This window comes from Oreochromis aureus, linkage group 13 (assembly GCF_013358895.1).
Source record: "Oreochromis aureus strain Israel breed Guangdong linkage group 13, ZZ_aureus, whole genome shotgun sequence".
NCBI lineage: Eukaryota > Metazoa > Chordata > Actinopteri > Cichliformes > Cichlidae > Oreochromis > Oreochromis aureus.
This window is the reverse complement of record NC_052954.1, coordinates 25882946-25909533: the sequence shown is the minus strand read 5'-3', so window position 1 is coordinate 25909533 and position 26588 is coordinate 25882946. Positions and strand designations below refer to the sequence as shown.

At 38.6% G+C, this 26588-nt stretch overlaps 1 protein-coding gene across 1 annotated transcript; it reads left to right on the top strand.

The window, feature by feature from the left end:
- The first annotated feature begins 1654 nt into the window (after nt 1-1654).
- On the top strand, nt 1655-25703 carry desi2 (desumoylating isopeptidase 2). Its single transcript, XM_031745632.2, has 5 exons — nt 1655-2253; nt 13931-14003; nt 14228-14321; nt 16625-16766; nt 22671-25703. Exons 1-5 carry the CDS (start codon nt 2215-2217, stop codon nt 22944-22946), a joined length of 624 nt encoding a protein of 207 aa, XP_031601492.1. The 5' UTR covers nt 1655-2214; the 3' UTR covers nt 22947-25703.
- The last annotated feature ends 885 nt before the right edge of the window (nt 25704-26588 follow it).

Genomic DNA, 26588 nt, shown 5'->3' with positions numbered 1-26588 from the left:
CTCCTCCATCACAGTCTGGTATGGTGCAGCCACTAAACAGGACAGGAGCAGACTGCAGCGGACTGTACGGGCAGCAGAAAGGATCATCGGCACCCCCCTGCCCTCCATCCAGGATCTGTACCTCTCAAGAACCAGGAAATGGGCAGGGAAAATCATCACAGATCCCTCACACCCTGGACACAGACTTTTTGATCTGCTGCCATCTGGCAGACGGTACAGAAGCCTGCAGACCAGGACCACCCGACACAGGAACAGTTTCTTTCCCCTCGCCATCTCCCTTCTAAACACTTGACCTGTCACGCTGCTCCCACTGCCGACTGCAACTGCACCTTATGTACATCCTGTAGTATTCATTCCACCTCATTTCATTTCTGTATTTTATGTATATAAGTTTAGATTAGTTATTTATAGTTGGTTTATACAGCTTTGTGTATGTATGTGTATGCATGTGTAATGTATATATAGACACGTGTGTGTATTTGTCTGCACATATACATGGCCAATAAACACGATTCTGATTCTGATTTCTGATTCTGATTCTGATTAAAAATACAATTTTGATTAAAGAGTTTGCACGTACTGGTGAATTAACCATTACAGAAACACATAAAATTATTTTGGTTATTACCAGTAATGGTAATTTAAGGCAGCTGTGGCATAAACTTTAGATTGAATGGTAGTATAATAAATTCGTTAAGAACTGTATACACCATTCTTGTTGAACTGAATCTGATCAGATATTCTGATTTCCAATTTCCAGTGGACCCCCTTAGCAACCTCATTTTATTTATTTATTTATTCATTTTCTAAAGTCTTGGAGTCACCCTGTTTCTTGTGGGATCTTGCTCAAATTCAACCAAAATGACCTAAGTACTGCTCTCTCTGTCTCTCTTTGTTTTTAAGATATGGGGTATTGTGCTTTATTTTTATATGGATGGAAAATACATTAAAAGAACCACCCTAGACCACATTTGCACTTTCTGTATTAAATAGTGTAAACTCTACTTCGTTTATTTAGAAAATACACTGCTCAAAACAAATGCAGGGAACACAAAAATAAGACATCCCAGATCTGAATGAATGAAATATTCTTATTAAATACTTTGTTCTTTACATAGATGAATGTACTGTAAACAAAATCACACAAAAATTATCAATAGAAATCAAATTTAGCAACCATGAAGATCTGGATTTGGAGTCACACTCAAAATTAAAGTGGAAAAACACACTACAGGCTGATCCAACTTGATATAATGTCCTTAAAACAAGTCAAAATGAGGCTTAGTAGTGTACCCCACACCATTACTGACCCACTGCCAAACCGGTCATGCTGGAGGATGTTGCAGGCAGCAGTCTCCACGGCATCTCCAGACTGTCACATGTGCTCAGTGTCAACCTGCTTTCATCTGTGAAGAGCACAGGGCACCAGTGGCTAAGTTGCCAAACTTGGTGTTGTCAGTGTTTTGCTTCCTAAGTGGACAGTTTGATTTCACAGAAGAGCGATTGACTTGGAGTTACATTGTGTTGTTTAAGTGTTCCCTTTATTTTTTGAGCAGTGTAGTTTGGTTGGGCGCTCGTTTTCTTTATGAACTACATCACCCATAATGCTCAGTGCGCTAAGGGAGATTAATAGAGTGATGGGCTCATCGCTCTGCTCCTCAACATCGTCCAATTTCTCCCAGCAGTCGCATCCTGCCTGCAGCTCCATTGCTACCGTTAGCCGGGGCTAATAAGGGAGTAGCAAGTCATTTTTTTACACAGGGAATTTCCTTTTTATGTACCTACATTATGTGATTTAGCTAAGTAGTTTGTTTGGGAAAATGAATTTGACTTTTTTCCGCGGCACGGCGTCTTCTGGAAGAGAAAATTCTCCCTTTAAACTCAGTGTTTTTTCGCGGCGACCTCGGTAGCCGATAAGGTTTAGCAAGTCAGTTTTGGTAACCGATAGATTCATCTGTCCGCCTCTGCTGCTGCTCTGTCGGGGGATATTTAGACAAAGTCAGTCAGATGTTGGACGGTGAAAACATCATCGGAACTCTAACGTTTTTACACCGGGTTGCGAAGTTGAATTACCAAGGTGAACATCTTTCGTGAAAGAGCCAGGAATAATAATAATAATAATAAGAGGAGAGCGAGAGTTTGGATCTCGCACCGAAGGAAGAGAAACCGGAGAGAAGAAGGGACGCTGGGGGAAGAAAATCCTGATGCCCAGTGATGGCAAACGAGCCGATTATCCTAAATGTCTATGATATGGTAAGTAGAAGCGGAAACGTGAACGTTTTCTTAGTTATTTGTTATTACTTGATCTAAGAAGTATGTTTGAGATGAGTATTATTTTTGCCAGGACACTACGCTGAAGCGCGTTATAAAAATGCGATTTTAATTCCTCGTTGGTTATCAGCACATGTCCAGTAATGGAAGAAAAGCACTTAAAAGCATTTTTCGTGATTACGAACCGCTCTTCAATTCGGCATACTCACACAACACCAAAGCAATTGCTGTTTAACGCAGTTTCATCTTTCGTAATTAGTTTGCTTATTTCCCCTCTGTTGTTTTCTTGCAAAACACAGTGAGTGACACAGGGTTGCAAAAGGCTGAACCAATTCATGTACGCTTTATTGTATCGTATGATGCTTGTAGAAAGGTTTTTGTCTATTTGTATTAGTTCCAACATTGTTTTGGTGTCTGTTCAGTGCAAACAAAATAAGCCGGTTTGCAAATGGCGACAGGAAAAGCAGTGTGAAAAGATTCAAGAACGAAAATTAAGCAACTTGAAACCCACAGCTGACTTGCTGGTCCATATATTTAATCTCCATTTGTTCTGGCTATGTTTTAATTATTTTCCATGATAGGACTGCCACAAAACTGGTCCACTGTGGACTACAGACAAAAAACAAAACAAAAAACTATTAAAAGTTTAGGCTTTACAGGAAGTCACTATTTAACTAAGCCTAGTTTTGCATCTTAAGGATTTCACTTCACTCTAAACACCAAACCAAAAGCAGATGTGAAAGTCGCCTGGTAATTTCTACTGCATAGGACACGCTATTGACTTTGTTATAGCGTTAGTCTGAGGTTCAATAATTTGAGTCACTATGTTGTCACCATGCTGGGATGAGTCAGTGGGGATGGGTTCTGGAAATTGATGTATTGATGAATCATTGATTGATATGGCTTTAATATGGCTGAAGATTACATTTAAAGTTGGTCTAGCTTGAGGATATAAAACAGATCGGGGTACTGTTCTGGGACAGTGTGTATGAACTCCTGGCTGGAAAACCACAACATCCTGTGTATGTACACTTGGCCTTTGCTGCATTTAGATGCTGTTATTCCTTTGTGACCTGTGCATCGTAAATCATGTCGGTCTTCCTTACTTGAACATGTTACTTCCTGGTAAAATGTAAAGGGCCTTTTCAGGACTCGATTCTTTTCTTCTTGGTCCTGCTTTTGTTCTATTTATTGATGTCCCTCTGCAGCTGCTGGTCAATATATCTGCAGAGGTTTGAGGTCACATGGGTGGAAATGGATTTTTATTTTTTATTTAACCTTTATTTAACCAGGAATGTCCCATTGAGATTAAAAACCTCTTTTTCAAGGGAGTCCTGGCCAAGAGGCAGCACATTTCCAAACAAATACATACATACAAACAAACAAAGTTAAAAATTACACAAAACACTTACACATTAAAACATTGAAAGCCAGAGAGTCATTAAACAGACCTTTGAGAGTCAGTAGAAAGAGTAGTGTGTTGCACGATTACATATTATATACATTAGTATATATTCATTCCTTTCTTCCTTAGGTTCTTATCCTTTATTCCCTTTTTCTCCTTTCCTGTTCTCTTCATTACTTTCTTTCACTTCCTCTTGCTTTCCACATGACTTCCATTCTCTGCAAAGTCTGAAGAGCTTTTATTTCTGTCTTGCTTCCATTCATGTGAATAGCTGCAGGGGCCGTTGCTTTCAGAAGCTACTCATACACATCTAAAAGACACATGCGTAGGATTTTTAGAATATATTTGAGAATCAACAGTAGAGACAGAAGGACATATTTTGCATGCAGAAGAAATTGTGTGTGTTTTTTGCTTCTGCCTAAAGATCAGCTCTGAGCCATGCATATTTGTGATGTTTGTGTGTAAACTAGTGCCGCGGCAAACATTCACACTGTGGCAGGAGTCCAGTTATTCATTCCAGCACTTTTTAAAGGCTTCCTCTTTCTTTTAATCAGACAGTTCAGACCTAAGTACTGTAGGAGGGGTGAACTGCTAGTGGCATGATCACTGACCGGTGGGTACATTTTGCTGTCTGCTGGTTGTTAATTGGCTTCCTTTCCTTCACTTTTGACAGTTGACCTAAGTAAAATCAGTTTTGCTTTGTACATGCAATGGCCCCCAAGACGATAACAGTACAGCAGAACTAATGGTTTTGCACCTCAGTTTGAGAGTAATTATACAGTACTGTGCAAACGTTTTTGGCAGGTGTGAAAAAATGCTGTAAACAAAGAATGCTTTCAAAAACGGAAGTGCTAATCATTTATTTTCAGCAAGCAACAAAATGGAGTGAATAAACAAAAGAGAAATCTGAATCAAATCAAAATTTAGTGTGACCACCCTTTGCCTTCAAAACAGCATCAATTCTTCTAGGCACACTTGCACACAGTTTTTGAAGGAACTCGTCTGGTAGGTTGTTTCAAACATCCTGGAGAACTAACCACAGATCTTCTGTGGATGTAGGCTTCCTCACATCCTTCTGTCTCTTCATGTAATCTCAGACACACTCGACTTCCAGTACTTCTTGTTCTTCTTTACGTTGAAGCTAGTTCTTAATGACTTTAGCTGTATATTTGGGGTCGTTGTCCTGCTGCAGAATAAATTTGGGGCCAATCATATGCCTCTCTGATGGTATTGCATGATGGATAAGTATCTGTCTGTATTTCTCAGCATTGAGAACGCCGTTAATCCTGACCAAATCTCCATTTGCAGAAATGCAGCCCCAAATGTTCAATGAACCTCCACCATGTTGCCTGCACACACTCATTATGGTACCGCTCTCCAGCCCTTCGACAAACAAACTGCCTTGTGCTACTGCCAAATATTTCAAATTTTGACTCATGAGTCCAGAGCACCTGCTGCCATTTTTCTGCACCCCGGTTCCTATGTTTTCATGCATACTTGAGTTGCTTGGCCTTGTTTCCACATCAGAGGTATGGCTTTTTGGCTGCAGCTCTTCCATGAAGACCAATTCTGGCTAGTCTTCTCCGGACAATAGCTGGGTGCACTTGGGTCCCACTGGTTTCTGCCAGTTCTGAGCTGATGGCACTGCTGGACATCTTCTGATTTCGAAGGGTAACAAGCTTGATGTTCTTTCATCTGCTGCACTAAGTTTCCTTGGCCGACCACTGCGTCTACGATCCTCAGTGTTGCCTGTTTCTTTGTGCTTCTTCAAAACAGCTTGAACAGCACATCTTGAAACCCCAGTCTGCTTTGAAATCTTTGTCTGGGAGAGACCTTCCTGATGCAGTATACTACCTTGTGCTTGTTGATGTGCTCAATCTTGCCATGAAATGAAACTCTTTCACAACCTCACCTTGGTAGCAGAGTTTGGCTGTTCCTCACCCAGTTTTAAGCCTCCTACACAGCTGCTTCTGTTTCAGTTAATGACTGTGTTTCAACCTACGTGCGACATTGATGATCATTAGCACCTGTTTGGTATAATTGGTTGATCATACCTCTGACTATGATCCTATAAAATCCTTGACTTTGTGCAAGTGTACCTATAGGAATTGATGTTGGTAGTAACACCAAATATTGATTTAAAAAAACTGATAAAAAATTATTATTTATATTTCTGGAACCATTCTTTGTTTACCACCATTTTTTTCACACCTGCCTAAAACTGTTGCATAGTACTGCACTTGTATGGAAGTTCTGTGTAAATGTGTTTTGCATTCAAGGAAAAAAACATTAATTTTGCTCTACTGCACCGTAGATCAATCCCAGTGAGTGTTGTTTGACTGATTTGCTTGGAGGCTGGTTGAGTCACTTGGTGGGTGACCATCAGTTTATAGATTGAGTCACTGTTACTGGGCCACCAGTAACAGGGTTTTCTTTTACTTGTGTTCTATGCATATTTTAGCCATGAATCTTTACCAGTATCAAGTACCAGTCCACATTGGAAAGATACAAATAGAAGTTATTTGTGGAGCTTTTTTTCTCCCATTATACGCTAGCTTGTCTGCCGCTGATGTTGCATTAAGTAAAAAGAGAACAACATGAACTGAAGTGAGTGGATCGGACAGCGGATTGACTCATCACTGATACCTGTCCAGCATTTTGGGTCACTATCAGACCAAATATCAGGTAGATATATCCCCAGTGTACAGTAATTTAAAGATTTTCCCAAATGTTTATTTTTTTGTTTTGTTTTTGTGCACATTTTACCTTTAAAACATCAATTATTATATTAACAATATACATAATAATCTAATAATCAAGCCCGGATGGGTGTATTTGTAAAGTCTGGAGAAAAGCAGACTATCCAAGCTAAGTGATTTAGCTTCATGCTTTGCAAATGCATCATAGCTCCTAAATAAGAAAAGTAGTGGTAATGTATTTCCACAATAACTCTCTTTGAGCTGGAATAAAGTGTTAATATTTTAGTTAATTAAAAAAAATAAAAATTAGATTTCTATGAGGCTATCGTTTTAGCTTACAAAATATAATCTTGGATTTAACCCTTTAAAACCGGTCGGAGCGGGCATGCTCCGTTTTGCGTAACTATTTTTAAATCCCGGTAGCTCTGCAACCACGTAAGCTAGAGCAATAATTTTTTTTGCATATGAAACCTGAGGAGTTGTACTTACATCTTATGCCATCAGCTTGTCCTAGGTCACGGTTTCCTTCCACATATAGCTTTGCAAAAACTGCATAAAAAGCAATTGCAGCAACAAAAACATAATATTCCAGAAACATGCTTTGCCGATCCGATCAGCTGTTCATAACACTTCCTACGTTGGAATAGACGTCAGCGCGAACTTTCGCATGTCCGCCATTACCTGCCCGAAACCGGAAGTGACGTCATTTTCGCGGAAATGTAGTTTTTTTTTTTACTATCAGGGCCTCAGAGCCTATACTGGTGTTTTTAAAAGTTATCTTTGACTTTATGACTTTCTGTGTCGTTTCTGGGATGCTTAGAACTCAAATTGCACTGCTGGAAATAGTTTATTTTGAAGAAGCATATGCTGCTTCTTTGCAAATTTGCACTATAATATTTATTTTTGTTTTTCCTGCAGTATATAAAAATTGGTGTATTTCAAAAATAAAACTATGAAGACACTCAAAATAAATTTCCTGTGGTGGGAAACTATTTTGTGCAACTTTTTGTATTTACAGTTTTGAGGATAAGCCTCTTAAATTTCTCTAACTAGAAATATATGTTAAAAAAAAACAAAAACGATTTTCAATTTTTTTTTGTAGTTTATTGCACTTTTTGCAATTTATGTAATTACTATGCACTTAATGCATACATATTATTAAAATTTGGGCTATAATGGTTGTATTGATGTATATCAACTTGAAATGCTCCAAAAATTGGCACTACAGCATGTAAAAATATAATATAAGCTCTGGCGGACTTGGTTCTATGGTAGGTCTTAAAGGGTTAAGGAAACTGGAGAATAACAGAGCACTGATAGATGAGGAGTGACATGCTTCTTTTACTAACTTGGACTCATGTTGGACTGTTTTTTTTTCTGCTGTTGCCAAAATTCCAGTTAGAATATTTTACCATCCAAAATATTCTTTAAGGACAAAAAAGGTCCTTAATGACGCTTTAAGGACAGAAGAGATGGCTCTGTTGTTTTGCTCTTGTGAGGCCACTTTACAACTGTAGAAATTCTTAAGGCTTCTCAGAAAATGTTATACTTCACCTCAGTAATAATGTCTGCATTCATTAAGCCCTTACAACATTAAAATGTCAGTGAGATAACAAAACTGTTTCACTTTTAATGTTTTTAAACCCCCAAAGCGGTATCACATTTATAAAAAAAAAATAAAATAAAAAAATGTCTGAACAGCAGTCGTAAATCAGGAAATATTTAGATGACTTTTATGATTATGTCACTGTAAACCAGTTTTCTAATTTATAGGTTGTTTCTTCTTAGTCATCCACTTGAGCAAACAGCTCTAATGTCCCATGATGATGTTCTCATAGAAGTGAATAAGGAGGCTGTGTTTTGTCATGCAGTTTATTTGATGGTCTCAATGGGGCCTGTTTTATTGGGAGGTGCAAGCTTAGGGCTGACATTTCATGTAAAAGAAGGTGAGAAAACTGCAAAGATCAGATGATTGCAGAGGTCAAGACAGTTGAGTAACAACTCAGGATCCTTACCTTCATCTCAAAGCATCATCATGGTGGCATTTTATGCAGTGTGTGTGAGTCTGCCTGCTCTGTTGTTCTTCTTGGAGCACAGCTGTGAGCATCTACTCAAAAAGATTGATAACAAGTCCCCATCCCCTTTGAGGATCGATAATGTCACGTGACTGTCAAGAGTGTATGTACAGACATGATTACAGGCGCCCCCTCAGCCCCAAACCACTGCTTTTCCCAATTCCCATTCTGTCAGGTCCTCCCCACAGTCCTGCTCACATCTCAGCTAAGTGGATTTCCTGGACAGCTCTGAGTGGTTTAGTGCACTGCTCTAATGAGACAGCATTATCTGCACACCACCTGTCTGCCTGCCAGCCAGCACCACGGGTTTCTTTGTCTCCAAGCGTGTGAGAGGACATGTTAGGATATTAGGTTTAACTGTGTAATGTAGCCTGATACTCAGCAGAGCAGGCTATGTGTTGGCTGCAGTGTCTTTGTGTGGATCAGTTAGGGACATGCAGCAGTCATGATTCCTCCTTTTCTGTTTTTGTCACCTAGTTTACAAGGTAACATGGGCCGACACAAAAGAAGTAAGTTGGGAGTGTACTGTGTTGCTACAGCCACATAAACCTCTGCTAGTGGAATATAGTGCAGCATCTTTAATGGGAAAAAATCAAAACCGATTAAAATAGTACTATAGCTTGGGTGTATGTTTATGGTTATCATTCATTAAACATTGCAATGATGGCAGCTTTCAACCCTGTCTACAATTACATAATAAAAACAATCCGAGTTTGGAACTGGACCTAATTTACTGTACTCTCAATCATTTTAATTAGAGCTAACAGCTGACATATGAAACTGGAGATTTTATTTCCATAATAAACAGTCTCTTAATACAACTTCACATTTGATTCACTCACTCACTATTCACTTTATTATATACAAACAAAAAAACTAATGCAACACAATCTAAAGCTATCAGTAATGGAAACAATATCTGAACTCTCTGAACAATATTCTGAATGAATATCTTAACACTCTATCTGAAAAATCCTTTGTGTGTAAGGCAAATGTCTTGATGCTACACCACAGGTTATGGGAATGTCAAAATTGCTCATTTGTGTTAATAAAATCAACAGACAGCAGTACAAAGAGCTCACAGGAATCAGTGACTTGGAATCAGCAGTGATCTTAATGTATTTATTAATCAATTACCTAGTTCAGTGTAAACCTGCTGAGTGTTTAAAAAAGAAAAAAAAAGTAACGCACTTTGCGTGGGAGATTTCAGATAACTTTGTGGGTAAAACTAGGGCAAACTATTATTGCAGATGAAGGTAAAATTCACCAGCACCTAGCTTGTGGCTGGTACTAGCTTCCTTCCATCGATTTCTGTTTTGAGCTTGGTTTCAGTCCGCTTGTTTCCGCTACACTTTCAAATCAGCGGTGTACATCTTAACAACTTAAAAACAGAAGAAAACTACAGAGCAAACTACAGCAAGCATTCATCCACCTCTCTGTCTCCCGTTCCTTTCATTATCTGTCTTTTAATTCATTCATAAACACTCAGCCTGTTCTCTACAGCACACAGGTTTTAACAAGCTTTGAAGTAATGAGGTCTAAGTTAAGAGTCTTATTTCACTACCAACAGGGGCGAGGAGTAGCAGCGTAGCAGACTATTTGTCTTTGTTACTCCTGTTAACAGAGCGCGAGACAGTCATGTTGCATTTCGTTGCAGATTAGTTTTCTTAAAATAACTCCTACACACGGTCTACAAGGACATATTGGCACATACTACACTGCCACTGGGTGTTAGTTCACCAACGTGCTGTTTATGTTTCGCCTTATATAAAGTCAGTTAAAGAGGTTTTTTGGGGGGTATCTGTTTATTTTTTTTTGCAGCTCAAATGCTGATGTGTGTTCAAGTTTTCTAAACTGGCTTCTGTCACCATTACTGTAACAGAAATGTAGAAAATGTTTTAAAAAGGAGCCAGCAGCCAAGGCTTCTCAGTCTGTGAGAACCAGCTGGTGCACACACAGATGGCTGCTGTTCCCGGGCTCAAAGAAACCACTACAGATCTGATACAGACATGATTTCATATCCGTAGGAGATCAGCTGATGTGAGAAACTCTTTGGTGGGAAAAACCCTTCCAGAAGTAATGTTAGGAAATGGAAAAATTAGATGCTTTATTGTGTTAGTTTGTGGACTCGATGTTGGTCCTCTATCACTGACCTTTATCAAAATCAAAAAGGTCTCTATAGTGAGAGATACGTCTGCAAGCTCTAAATGCACAAGCTGTAGCTGGACTCTGGTAAAATGGGGATATACAGTGGCATTTTTGCTTCTTCAAACAAAACTACTGACAGACTCGTGTTGTGGCTTTCTTTGTGCAACGTTTGACCCGTATGTAGTTCAGGAAACAGAAACCCGGCAGCATGAGAAGTTTGAAATGTGGGTATGAAAAAACAAAAGTTGTGCCAAAGGCTCAGTAAATGTTGTACTTGATCAGAATGCAGATTCTGTTTCAAATCAGTTCCCTAAATAAAGTTTAAGGGTGTGAAATTGTGCTGTTCGCTTGAGCCAATTGAAAGATTAGATGACACCTTTGAAAAGGGACCAGGAAGCGTTTCCTTATTTTATACATATATATTTAAAATATAAGGATATTTTTTTTTTGCATATACTGTTACAATGGTTGGTGTGCATATTTAACATGGCTGACTCCGTGAAGGTATCCTATAAGCCTAAAGCTTAGGTTTCAGCTTGGTTTCATGCATTTGGATGGTCTTAGCTCTGTATGATGTCAGTGAGAGGATATCCTAGTATGGTCATCTCAATCACAGAGCTTCACCATGAGCATGGCAGCCCCAACCATCTGAATTCAAATAACAAAAAATGAAAGAAGCACATCAGATAGTGGATAAAGTGTTTAAGGTGCAATGTAACTGTTTAAGATATTCTAGTAGAGTTGAAGGATACATCCAGCAGCTCTGCCACAAGTGACTTTAAGCAGCCACATAATGTATTTGCATAATGGCAGACAGGAAATGTGTCGACTGTTTTAAATAGCATGCTGTCTTCTGTGATACCTGATAACTGTAGTTTGCATTGGAAGCTGTTTCCATGTCAAGAAGGAAAGCCTCTGTGTGTACACACTAATAAAATTTAATCAATTTGTTTATTGTCACTCTGGTTAAACACATGTAATGCCTCAAATATGTAAGATGGAAATCTCTAATATAATATACAAATCCAAATAATACTTAAAATCGATGTCTTTAAATGGTCAGCATAACACAGAGCTCAAAGAAACTGTTAAAAATCGAAGCGCTACATCTCAGACTCTACAGGCCTCAGTTAACTGTTAAAGGTTATGGCAGTACAGTTATAAAAAAGACATTTATGGCTTGTTTGGAAGTGTTACCAGGACCAAGCTGCCAAGTATGGTGTTACAGGGGTGACTATTTGGGCTTGTTTGGCAGCCGTAAGACCTGGGAACCTTGAAGTCGGTGAGTTGACCCCGACTTCCTCTGTATACCAAATTATTCTAGAATCAAATGTGAGCCCATCTGTCCAGCAGCTAAAGCTCAGCCAAAATTAAGTCATGCAACAGGACAACGATCCTAAACACAACAGCAAATCTGCAACATAATGGCTGAAAAAAAGAATCACTTTTGCAATGGCTTAGTCTGTCTTAAATGCTGTGGTGAACCTTGAGAGTTGTGCTCGCAAACCTCAGTGTACTGAAGCAATGTTGTAAAAAAGAACAGGCCAACATTCCTCCACAACAATTTAAGAGACTAATAAAGTCGTACAGAAAATAATTACTTCAAGTTATTGCTAGTAAAGATGGTTCTACAAGCAACTAACTTATTGGTTATGCTTAGTTTTTCACAGGACTGCAGATTAGAAAACCTTAATTTTTTTATATGACTGTGTAGGTGTATATTTTTTTGTAGACTTAGTCTACAAAAAAAATTGTCTCAGATTTGCATGGTAAGAAATCTGTCACCTTTGTTACAGTGCACTGGCAGAAAGGAACTGCTATTGGTTAACTTGGCATGTTTTAATTCATGCTGATCAGCACTTGATTTGGTTTGAAGAAACATCAACAAGGTTTTAGGTTCAGACCTGTCCTGACCAATCATGTGATTGTTTCAGGTTTGTAATGCAGTGATTATAGTACTCTATACTTATACATAGACATGAATAGCATTTCCCAAAAAAGAGCAACAACACTAGTTTTTCACTAAAATGCATCATCTTGAAAGATGAATACATGTCGCATCACATCAGTACACTTGCATCTTCCTGCAGCTTGTTTGAGAGTGCATACTGGATTGATCAGTATAGATGTAGAAAGATGTTTGAGGTATGAACAAATATTAGATTTAGAGTTCTGAGACGCTTCGCCAACACTCTCCTCTGCTCCATTTTTTGTGATAAAATAATGGGGGTTTTTTTGAGTGAAAATTCTGCCTAGCAACAGCCTGCCCAATCACCTTGTAGACACAATGTTTAACAGACATACTACAGAAAAGATGGATAGCAGTTTCAAAGATTAGTGCAGCAGTTATTGATTTATTTTTGTGCAGCTTGACTTTCATTATCTGCATGTAAAGAAATCTTGTGTAAGCATCAGGGATAACATCTGAACTGTGGTCATAAATACCCACAGAAAAGTCTGTAAATGTTTTTTGTAGCTTGCGTTGAATTTGATTATTCTGATATGAAGACTGGATAAAGGCCAAGGTACAATAGGACAATGACAATTCAGTAATAAGGTTTGCATAGCTGCAGGATGTCAAACATATTGCCTTTTCAGCTGTCGTCTGTGGCTTTATTGCAGTGGAGGCTACATTTTAAAGGAATTTCCCGTCTTTCAGAGGTCAAAAAATTGAACTATCACTTGTAGTTATGCAATGATTCACTGTCTGTCTGTAACAGCAAGGATTTGGAGATGCCCTGGAGCTCTCTGTGCATACTCCTCATTCCTTCTTTCTGCCTCAGTGAGGGGGAGGGTGTTGTCTTCCTCCTGAAAAATATCCACATACATTTGATACTACATTGTTTTAGCACATATTGTTTAATTTGATTCTTGTTGTTGGAGCTTCAGTGCTTCTTCTAGCACCTTAACTGACCTGATCACAAAAAAATAAATCACATGCAGTATGATGCAGATCCCCGGGCACATAATTTGAATTTTATGCGTAGTGATTTGTCTTACCACTAAAACAATAATTGAATTCATTAAATCACATTTTATCACAGTGAATCATTCCAGTCATTTAGCGAGGAAAAGGCCTTAATAGTTGCTGGTTCAGATTTCTTAAATAATTAGCTGCTTCTTTCACTTTACTATGATTTGTTTACATTTTGAACGGTTTAACAAGAAAAACTTTCATGTTGGCCTGTGGGAAATTGTGATGGATTGTTTTCGTTGACATTTTGTAGACTAAAAAATAAAATGTATGAAATCAATAGGTGTAGAAAACATGCATTATTATTTTACTGTTATTTAACAAATGTGCTATTCTGTGTTTCTCCTTCTGCCTTCAGTACTGGATCAATGAGTTCACCAGCTCTCTGGGCATCGGAGTCTTTCATTCAGGGATTGAGATCTATGGAAGAGGTAAGGTTACCCAGAAATAAGACTCCGCCTACATCAAGTCATCTGCCTAAGGATAGTGTTACAGAGAGGATGCTTATTTTATAGCTAGGATATATATACACGCCACTGTGTTCCCTTCCGGGCATGTCTGAACATACTTATGTATAGTGTATGTAAAACTATGTTATCTGCTAATGGCTTTTGTAACATCAGCAGCTCAAATTTGCGTGTTCTTGTGTGTTTAGAGTTTGCCTATGGCGGACACCCGTACCCATTCTCAGGGATCTTTGAGATTACACCAGGTGATGCAACTGAGCTTGGCGAGACCTTTAAATTCAAGTAAGTGTGGGATAATTGGTGTTTATATGAGACATACAAGCACAGATATGCATGTGTTCTGTTTTGCTAAATATCTGTCGCAACAGCCTAGGCAGCTCGCAACATGCTAGTTGAGTTGGCCTGTTTAATGTAGAATGTTAATCAATGGCGAGTCAGTCAGGTTATGACTCAGAAGTTTGTTAGTCTATTAGCTTTTTAACTCAGTAGTGACAAGAGAACAGTTGCTCATGCTGCAAGGGCTGGGCAGTAAAATAATGCCAAAACCCTTCAGTTACTATGATAAACCAATGAGGAATGTATCATAAATCTATTTGGGTCCACCCTTATCTGTGCAGTTACCTCAGTAGGTTGAAGCAACACAGGATCTTTGGAAAAATGAGTAACTGCAAGGGTTGCCAGCTGGCGCACAAGGGAGGGGAAGTTGTTGGGAATCTGTAGAAATAGTTCTAAACATGGAAAAATAGAAAATCCGTGCTGCAAAATCTTCCAGCAACCCACAACAACAAAGACAAACACAGCCATCTTTTGTTCCTAGGAGGCTGAAGTTCAAGGCACACCTGGGACCACTTTTAAGTTTATGCTAGAACATTTTCTAGTTAAGAGTGCCAGGTTCTGCCCCAAAGGCATGATGCTGGCGCATATTTTATATGCACCTATCTAAACAGCTATTAGAAGTCACTTAACATTACTTACTTGCTGTAGGTTTTAATAACCATTAACAGCCTTTTAGGTTGTTTGCTGGGCAAGGACAATCTCAGTTAAGTCCATTCTGCTCATTAAATGGCTGATTGTTCATGTCATTCTTCCACAATATGATTATGTGTAGAGTGATCAGTTTGGAAATTCAGGCAGTGTGTCAAATGTCTTTTGACAACTGACAATGCCCAGTTTGGTTTAGGTGGAGATGCTGGTAGGTTCTGGTAGCGCATACAGTAAGCGTGTATAGTGACTGTTTTGGTCAATCAGCCATTGGCCAAGTTAGAAAGCACTGATTTGTTCCCTAAATAAGTTAGAGATTCATGTCTTGGTCAAAGACTGAATAAAACAGAAGATTGAGATTTGAAAAAAGCTCAGCTTATCTTGAACTGAAACTGCAAGTTTTCTCTTTTACTTTATTTTGAGGAACGCGGTGAAGCTGAAAAAGTAACGCTAACAAATTGCAGACTGCAGTTCCACTTATGGCCACTCGAGGCTGGATGTATTAAACCTTTACAACAGAAAGAAAAAAAAATATTATTACTGCTGGAAAGTCGGACATTTTTCTTGATGGATCATTTATACTTTCATGACATCTGTGGGGGCAATAATATTTTATTTAACTCAGCAGGCTAAATTGTGTTTAGGCTTGAACACAGTGTTTGGCTGTAATAAAATAAATAAAATTCATAATTGTTGATGCACTTTTCAAGTATAGTCTAATAATTGGAGTTTTGCAAATACACTGCAAATCAGTGCAGCTTTTTACCATATCGCCAGCTGTCTTTTAGAAGCTGTTTTTGTAGTGGACTGCAGCAAAATGTGCAATGTTTCTGATTTGTTTTTGTTTTTTTTCCATCCTGCAAAAGATGCACATGATGCGCTGTAGGAATGTGGAGCCCAAATGTACAAATCGCAACATCCTATTTCAGAAAATCAGTTCAGTATGTTTCTGTGCTTGTCTACTCAGACCTACTCTGCTGCTGAGTATTACTTCTGCTCTAGTTGATTTGCCCTGTGGCTTTAGACAGACTCCGCCTGTCACACACACACATATGCACACACATTAACTGTCTCCAAGCAGGCCACTAGACCACATATGGATCATCTGTGACAAATGCCTGCTTATTATCCACAGAGCTGAGGCCTATCCCAGTGAATAAAGCACTCTCTCATACTAAAATCATCATAATTCCATTTCATTTTATTTCATTTGATTTTAAAGCCAAAAACTCAGATCGCGTTTAAAATGTTTTTAAAGTTCACTACTTATTTTTTTGGCTGAATGGCAAATCACAAAAAATATGTCAATGTTTTCTTCAAAAAATGTGCAACATGGTTGTACTGGATATAATGTTAAAAAATCAGTGTTGGTTTAAATGCACACAGTGTTGAACATTTTTCACTACTTTATCTGCTGTCAGACAGCTTTTTCCAACACGAAGTGGAACAGTCACGCTCAGCCAGACCACACTGACAGAAACAGTAAAGACAAACAGTAAAGAATAAATGAAAATGGTAAAAAGTAGAATTGGATTAGAAACATTTCTTTTCCAGAAGATGCTCTTTCAGTAACATCAGTACCTTCTGCCTGTTTGTCTCTGCAGAGAAGCTATTGTCCTGGGAAGCACAGACTTCACAGAAGAGGATGTGGAGCGGATCGTGGAAGAGATGGGGAAGGAGTACAAAGGCAACGCCTACCACCTCATGCACAAGAACTGCAACCACTTCTCCTCAGCACTGTCGGAGGTGGGTTAAAAAAAACACACACCATTTCATTGCACATTACTCTGAGCTGCGCTGAGTTTAAAAGCCAAGTCTTACGGTGATTTCGCACCTATACTTTGTTTACTGTGGTTGAAGTCAGTTGAAGAGTTTGTAAACTTGTAGCTTTTCCCATTATTTGGTTTGTTTTCACACAGAGAAACGTCCAAGTAAACACCAAGCGACCCAAAATGCATCACTCAAAAAACCATGTGAGACTGATCGCTCATTGGTCAGATGTGTCTGGGGTGGGAGCAACAACAGTAAATGCAGGAAAAAGGTGCTGTGTGAGATCAGAGATTATACCTGGTAGTTGGTTCAGATCACGTTCACACCATAAATGAACCACTCTGAAGTTCATTTGGAACTTTACAGAGATCACCCCCCCTCTAAAGGGTTACTTAAATCTATCTCTCTCGCTCTCTGTGTGGACGGGTATTAACATCTTTGTGTGGGGACCAAAAAATTGGAAGTTTACTATACTTGTGGGGACCAACAGCCCTTATGGGGATCAAAATCCTGGTCCTCACGAGTTTGAAGGCATTTTTGAGGCTCAAAATGTGGTTTTAGTGTCAGTGTTACAATTAGGTTATAGTTAGGTTTAGGGTGGTTAGGCATTCATTTTTGATGGTTAGGGTAAACAGCGAGGGAAAGCATTATATCAATGAGATGTCCCCACAAGGATATAATACACACACACACACACACACACACGCGCGCACCTAGTTTCAATCAGCTTATCCTGGTGTGACTAATGAGCAGGGAGTTTTACAGTTAGCATCTAATGCTGAGTTGGGGATTAGGACACTGATACAAGCCCAGACATGCAGAGCCAGCTGGTAAACACACACACAAATGCGTAGAAACACAGACAATTAATAAAAGACACATCCTTACAACATACCATGGTATTTTCTAAACCTTAAATGCAGACAGTACTTCACATCAGTGCAATAGAATAAAATTCAGACATGTACGTGGAAATAAAATCAAGCACACATGCAGGTTTACCATCGAGAGTCATCCATCTTCCATCTCAGGATTGGATTTTTATGCTTACTCTAACTGCATTACCTTGAGAGGCTGACTCAAAGCGACAGTAAAAAATGGCAGGACACATTGATTGTTGTTGCAGGAATGCAGGATGCATGAAAGATCAAGCATAAAAATTAAATCTTCAGAAAGAATGTTTGATGTGTATGTCTTAGATGTCAGTTTTGTTTTTGAAAAATCAATACTGTGCTCCCTGCAGACCACTGAACTCTAACTGTAGATCAGTAGAAATTCCTAATAACCTTTCAGTATATTGTAGACCTAGTAGTCTGCCAGAAAACTAGATTTATAAACCTTTACTTGGCTCTGTTTTATAAAATGTTTGCCACAATGCGGGGCTCTAGCCAGTCAGAATACTGTTTGTTTGTTTCAAAGTAAGGTCATTACTATTGGTTATTCCAGAAACACAGATATGTGCGGAATATTCCTTCACATTGCGAGATGATAAGCACATTTAAAGCATGTACATATTGCTGAAGAGTTCAAAGAGACTCTTTAGTATTTAAATATGTAGCTGTTTGGTTGTGTTGATAGATTTGCCACAAAAGCATGTGAGTAGTTTATCCTTCAGCTAACATAGCCAAATGCTCATGACTGTGGGAGTGGATTATCTTTAAGTACCATATGTGGTGCATGTGTATAACTGTGTTTGGCTTTGCGAGACTTTTGCCAGCTTTAAATCAATGGTTCTCTCTCGTTATGTCGCCAGACCTAATGTATGATAAGAATCATTAAACAGGAATTTCAAAGTTACAGTCATGCCTGACTTATTTCTCATTTAAAATCGATTTCTTGTGAACCAGCGGACCACAGGTAGCACTTCTGCTCTTTTTAGGTCATCTGTGGAAATCCCATCCTTTAGCATGCTTGCAATTTCACCACAGACCCTAAACTTGCACAGAGTGTAAAATTGACTGTCTCAGGCTTTTGAAAACTAAGTTGCAGCCAACTGGTTCCAATTAAATAATGATGAATGTCCAAGGGCAAAGATGAAGCCAAACCAGAGGCATGCTCATCATTTATTTTTTATATTTATTTATTTATTTGTTTGTAAGATGTCCCATCCTGTAACTTCATCCTCTACCTGAAAATAAAAACTCAGGCTGAAGGATCACCATTTTGACACATTGGAGGTCTAGCTCTTGTGACAGAGAGATGAGTGCATTGAATGCAAAAATATAAAAATAAATATAGGAATACAGTGGTCCCTCGTTTATCGTGGGAGTTACGTTTTAAAAATAATCCGTGATAGGTGAAATCCGCGAAGTAGCCAAATTTATTTTTTACAATTATTATAGATGTTTTAAGGCTGTAAAACCCCTCACTACACACTTTATACACTTTTTTCGGACAGGCATGAACATTTTCACACTTTTCTCTCTTGTTTAAACACTCAAAGTTCAAACCTTGGTAGGAAAATAAGTCCAGTATTATAGAATCAAACCAAGGCACCCGCAGGTGTCTTTGACGGTGCAAAACGTTTCGCCGACATTGTTTTGTTTGTTGGGGAGAAAACTTACAAACATACAGGACATCACTTCAGAGTCACACTGCTAACAATCGAAGATTTATGTAAATTTGACAAGCTGAACGTATTCTGTACTATACAGAAGGCACGGGGCGAGATTGATTGACAATGGTCTACAGCCAATCAGGACGCAGAACACAATGCGCTGTAAAAAATAAAAAAAATCATGCAAAATTGCACACACAAAAAAATCCGCAAAACAGCGAGGCCGCGAAAGGTGAGGGACCGCTTTATAGGAATTGATAAGATATTATTGATACCAGTGTCATTAACAAATCTGCTTATCAGTCTGGTTCTTTAGCACTTCTCTTATTGTTTTTTTTGTTTGTTTGTTTGTTTTTTAAGTCTGATTGTAAATGAGGAAACAAGGAATACCTACACAGACTTTCAGTGTAAATACAACTGCTTTATCGTTTAAAATCCCAAAAAGACTACTCCCTAATTCCAGTTGTAGCGTCAGTTTCTCAGTCAACATCTAAACTGGATAAAATGAAAGAATATTTATTTTCATTCAAGCTTTCTTAGTCAAATAAAATTGTGCTAAGAATCTTTACGGATGAGCTGCTCGGTTGGGAAAGAGTAGCAGCAGTGCTTGTGGTGCACATACGCATAGTGTCAAATACATGGCATAGAAAAATGTTTCTGTTGTTGCTGATGTTTCCAACCCATTTGAAGTAATCCTGTTATAGAGATTACACTTTGGACCACTTTACCCTCCCTGCCGTGACTCCTTTTTGTAGCACCTGCAGTCATTGATAAAGGAATTGATAAGCTCAGACACACATGAGTTTAAGTGGCACCATGTTCAGTTAGAAAAGACCATTTTATATGGGATGAATAGTGCCTGTTGGTGATCTGAAGACTTATTTTATTATTGCAAAGGAATATTTCATGACTGTAGTGTGAATTGCTACAGTTTATTATATGTCAGCCACATGTCAGCAAACACTGAAACAGATGATATTTAAGGCTTAGATGGTTCTTTTGGTGAATGTAGGCCACCTCCTCCTCCTCTGCGAGGAGCAGTCCTTGCAGAGTCTCTGAAGAAGTGGAAGAACCTCATCGCTGGAGCCTAAACAAACTATGCAATCTAGTATCATCAGCAAAAATCAGCCACTTTGTAAGAATTTTTTTGTAGATAAAAGCAAACCCACTGTCTCCGTCTCCTTACACGTCTGAAAAAGCAGCTCGTCAGCAGCTTCAATAAATGTTCTGATCGAAGCATAATTAAGCCCTTTCACTGGGAAAACACTTTGAATTTCTTGGAAGCCACTTTTCCCATTATGCTGTAATAACCTCTAATAGTGCTGAGTAATCATAATTAGCCCCAACACAGACTGTGTCTGCCTGTGCAAGCATGTTAGTTGTTAAGGAAGATTGTGAGGGAGAAAAATCAACCACAGACTGAAAAAGGTCCAACTAGACGTACTCGTGAACAAACTGTTACAGTAGGTTGAGAAATCGCTAGCACAGAGTCATATTACTGATTTATTTATGGCATAGAAAGTCAGGAAATCTGATTCAGTTTCCTGGAAGTTCAAGACACAGGCAGGATGTAGTTTCTGGTTATGCAGTCATTGTTTCAGATTCATTTCCTCCACAGCATTCTCACAACACTGACAAGTGCTCTGAAATGGAGAACAAACTAACCAAGAAGTGACAGAAGTGACTCATTGAATATCATTTAATACTTACTACTGTTCTTAATCTCACTCAGTGTTGGCATAGTCAGTTATTTTATATTCTCTAGCACTTCACTTGCCAATTGACACAACTCACTGGTGATATGGAAATTCAGAAAATACTATAATATAATACGTGGAAGTAAACTTTGCAACTTTTTTTATCTACGCAGCTCTTTTCTCTCTCCTCGTGTCCCTCACTCTCTTCCCCATGGAAGCTTATTTCCACCACTGAAACAAAAACCCTACACAATCCTGCCAGTCAAAATTTTGACTTGACTCGCAATTTCAATGTATTCTTTTCAATTTCCAGTTATTTTCCCAGAAGTTTAAGTTTATAAGTTGACATTTTTAGATACTTAACTCAAATTTTAAGATGATCTGAATGTTCTAGATAACATCCTGAAATTTTGACTTAAGGATGGCAAAAATGTGTTTCTCAGTGGCAGAATCTCCCATACTTCCTTCTCACGGTATTTTCCCGTTAAAAGGACTTGGGAGCATTATTCTATCATTCGTCTTTTCTTTCTCATTCGGTTCGTTCTTTATTCTATAATGTAAGCTAATTGAGACAGATTTTCTTTTGAACTGAAGCTTCATACATAAGTTGAATTTAAGTAAACCTTTGATTTTTCTGTCAGTCTAGTAACCAGTGATTTGTATTGGTATTGTATTGCCCAGCGGTCCCCAACCCCCGGGCCACGGACCGGTAGCGGGCCGCGAGAGTTGAGGCGCGGGTGTGAAATTTATGGCTTTGGGGGTTTTTATTGGTTTTCATCATTATTTTTTTTTTTCCGTGTTATCTTTAACTCTGTTTTCCTGGGTCTTTTCCCATGTGTTATGAATAAATCTTTTTTGGTACCAGTACTGGTTTTATTTTGTTGTATTTATCCGCGACACCTTAAAGGCCGGTCCATGAAAATATTGTCAGACATAAACCAGTCTGTGGCGCACAAAAGGTTAGGGACCACTGGTATTGACTACTAATTAAAATACACCAGTTATGGTCAGTTATTTGTACTGTTAGACACAAAAATAGTAGCGCTGCATGATTTGCAGATCAGTTTAACCCTTGTTTGTCATGTACTGGGTCTTTGTGCAGATCCTCAGTTCATCTTCTGTCTGAGAGGAGTCATTGTAGTTCCCTTCCACCTCCCTTTAAGCAAACTTTATTCTGTCCCTAAAAAAAAAAAGACTTGAATAGCAGGTGGATAGAGCTTTTGTGTCTGAAATGACTTCTTTGATTTAATTTTACTGTACTTAGTTTCATTTGCTGTTGTGGCTGTATTGCAGCCTGAGGTTTGAAGTTCTTTAGTAGCTGGAGTAACAAGTGTTTTTGTTATAGTACAGATATGAAGTTACTAGGCGAAAAGGGCTCTGTGCTGTTTTTGTGTGAATATAGTTTATTACGTACCCCAAAACTGCAAACCATAACAAAACATGTAAGTGAAAGGCACTAAACACGACTGATTACTTTTTTCCTTGATTTTGACGACTTACGTGGAGTTGAAAAATGTAATATTATTCATTCACATAAAAAAGAATCTACATTTGCTTTAAGGAGTCACTTCTTGTGTACTGAACTTACTAAAACTTTCCCTTCTTCCTTCCTGTCTTTCTTCTCAGATCCTGTGTGGCAGGGAGATCCCTCGCTGGGTCAATCGCCTGGCCTACTTCAGCTCCTGCGTGCCATTCCTCCAGAGCTGCCTGCCCAAAGAGTGGCTGACCCCAGCTGCCTTACAGTCCAGTGTGAGCCAGGAGCTCCACGGAGGCGAACTGGAGGAGGCAGAGGATGCCGCCGCCACAGCCTCCCTGGCCTCCATGTCACCCTGCTCACCTTCTTCGTCCTCCAGCCCTTCCTCCTCCTTGCCTCGTCACTCGCGCCACCAGCCCCGCAGGTAGAGGCTGCACGGCATGCTGGGAAACTGGAGGCTGGACTCGTTACATTGGCAGCCAGGTAACCGAAAACCTGCTGCAGTTGATGGATCTATCTACAGCCAAAGGTCCTGTCAGACTTATCCTCGCTCATGGTGGGGTGTCAGCCAAACACCTGAAGAAATCCAGAGCAGTGAAGTGTTTTTTTTCCTGCCGAAGAAAGGAGCTCTTATTGATGACAAAGACGGGAAACCTGTGGTCATCGCTCTCAACAATCTGAGATTTTAACTTTTTCACATTAAATATGTTTTCATTATTTTACCTGCCAAATTCCTTCATGTGTTTACCAGCCACATCCAAACTATACCAGTGCTTTATTTATCAGTGGTGTTGATCCTCACCAAAAGGGTATGATTTAGGTTTGTTAAGGCTTATGGCTGTGTTAAAAATGTCAGAGGACTGCTACAGAAATTAAAAGTGCTGGATGCTCTGCCTTATACTTTTAAGTACTTGAGCGACCTCCCAGTTATTGGTGGTTTTAAATGTCCAGGAGCTGAGCGCTGATATCATTTGATCTGTGGCTGGTAAATGTTTCCACTGCCACCTGCTGTATTTCAGATCTGGTCTGGGACAGGTGGCTGCTAAAATCCTGAAAGTAACAGGTGGATTTCAGGAACTCGTACCCTTTGCCTCAAATTGCTGGATCCTCTGCCTTTTATTTTTTTTTTTATTACAGCAGGCTGTAGGTTTGTAAACAGCCTAAACCAGAACTACAATCAGCTGCATAGACAAGAACAAACAGATCCAGAACCACTGTCAATCCATAAGACTTTCTTAGCTTCACAGAGACCCCTGCCTTTCTTCTATGATGTCAGACCCCCCCCATCCTGAATAACCTCACATGCTTTGATTAAAACAAACTAATGAAGTGGATTTACTTAATAATTATGAAGTAGCAACAAGTATTTCACAACCAATAATGTAAAATGTTTCTAAATCATTTTGTAGTTAGGTTCTAGTGCAGGGAGAGTGATTTAAGAGGGGAAACATTTCTTTCTCAGTAGCAGCTGCCAAGGTGCCTTAGAGCACCCACAAGTGTTCCGTTGGTCAACCGTAGAAGACTCTGGTTGTGCTGGAAATCTCCCAGTAGTTTAAAAGTGTAAAGCAAAATGTTTTATCCGAAAAATTCGAGGTCCTCGCTCACACTTAGGACACAATGTCAGTCTGTAATGTATAAAAATGTGTCTGAAGAAGACGAGCTCTTCTTTAACTGACCTCTCTTCAGCCTGCACTTCTCACAGTCTTTTTCTTCACACTGTGTCCAGGTGGGAGCGACACAACGTGGTGCCGTTTTGAAACATCGCTGCACAGTTTAGTTAAGTTAGATTATCGGAAGGTTATTGGTGGGGAAAACCTCATGATTTACTCAGACAAATATATATCCTGTTAACAAGGAGACATATGCTGCATATTGTGTATTGTCCCAAACAAGAGCCATGGATGTTCTGAAAACATGTAATGAAGACTGATCTTGGATACCCTTTTTTTCTTTTTCTTTTAAAAAAAAAAAAAAAAAATCCTTATAGTATTTCTACAAAATAAAGACTCTGGCCTTTTTGTCTGTTTTGCCGTCAAACTCAGGACTCTAAAAGGCTTTGTAACATATGATCTTTTAAACTTTTTTATGCCACATGCTCATTTGCGCCGTCGCTGTTGCTTTTCGAATGCAGTTGTCACTCCATAGAGCTTTTCGGCAGCACACTGTGGCAGTGCAGTTTTCTACTCTTCGCTCAGATTTTTGTTTACATCCTGTATGCTTGTTTGCGAGCCTGCACACTTTTTCCTTTTCTTTTCTTCTCCTGTCTGTGCATGAATGTAGGAGCGTGTGCCCCCACTTATAGTATAAGCGGTTTCAACGAGCTGCCAACTGGGCCAAATTTACCACACATCTCTTACACACTGCAAAAAAATATCAATCTTAACAAATGTAGCACTGTTTTCAGGGTGTATTTACAAATGCGTCTGCATCTTTAAGAGATTAGTTTTATTCTTTTTGTGCTCACGCTAATTTTTAGCAACATTTTGTCGCAGTGTCAACTATCGGGTAAAAATGTTGTTTTCGGGACTTTCTAACAAAACTGAAGCAGTTTTACAGGAATCCTGTAAAACACACAAAGACCAGCATATTTTATCTGATTTGAAGTGAAAGGATTTAATTTTTAAAAGTTATTTTCATGTTTCAGTAAATAAACTTTATAATGCACACTCACACGTACTGTTGTTGACGACGCCCTCTGCTGGCTGTTATTTGTACTGTTATTGAGGTTTCCTGCAACCTTCATAGCTTCAGGTGGTTTTCAGCTGTGATACAATCATCTGTCTGTTGACAAATACACAATAAATCATTAAACACTAATCACCAACAAGCTTAGTTATTATTTTACTTGTGATTTAAGGTATAGTAAATTAAAATGACCAAAGATGGCTGTAATGTCACTTTTTTTTTTCTTTAATTTTTGTTTTACGTTGGCAACCTATGAATTGTAGTCATCCTCATTCCTTATGTGCATTTATTTTCTCAGAGTAGTAAATATCCTTTAAAGTGATTACTTGTGAGACTTTTGTACCACATTTGTGAGCTATGAATGCAGATCGGGAAACCTCAATCATTCAAAACACAGAAAAACTGACTTCAGCCGTTTCACAGTGAACTTGCAGAGACTTTAGATGGAGCCGAACACATTTGTATCTGTTGGAAAGTTATTAAAGAAAATATACAATCTGTGACTGTGTTTGTGTCATGGCTAATTAGTTTTATGGCTCTGGCAGATTTAGTTCTAGTAATGTGATTAAAGATTCCCCCTGTTTTTGGTTTAAATGTGTTAGTTTGCAAGCAGACTGTTCTCTTTAGGGTTTAAACATTTATTTCATGGATCAATATTTGTTTTAGGAGGACCGAGTAATTTCAGAAATAAGCTGTAGTACAGTGTGTGGCTTGGAGGGTTGACACTTCTTTCTACTGAGAACTAAACCCACCTATGAGTAATCTTTCTCACTGTAGAATGATGGACTCAAATTATCCTAGACAGATCGGCAGCAGAAGTTAGTTATTTGGCATTGTGTTAAAAACACACCTAAATGCAACTCAGCAAACTCCCAAATCTCTGCTTTCATAGAGGTGTTCACATGTGTTGACAGTCATTTCATCAACTCTCGTAAGTGCTTTTTGTTAAGTCAATAATAAGTCATGTTTGGGTTATTTGAGGTTTTATTTACTCATTTTTATTTATTTACCTCATTTTAAGGCCTGTTAAAGAACAGATTACTTTTATTCTATCCTGCTGTGTAAAATCTTATGAGTATACTGCAAGTGAAGTTACCTGAAAAGAAAGTTAAAATCTGAAATGACACTCAAAAAATACATCTCAAAATACATCTTTTTATTAATTGTATTTTAAATTCATCAAATCATTTGAGATCACACTTAGTTTTTTATTACTTTATTCATGTTAAAAAAAAATGTGGTGCATATTTTTCACTAATAAGCCAAAAATAAGTCCATATAATTAAAAAGTGAGTAGTAGCAGAGTGCATTTTAAGGCTGTAAACTCCATTCATTAGTTTATAAACACTGACCCTTGGCACACTGATGGGTTTAATCATGTCACA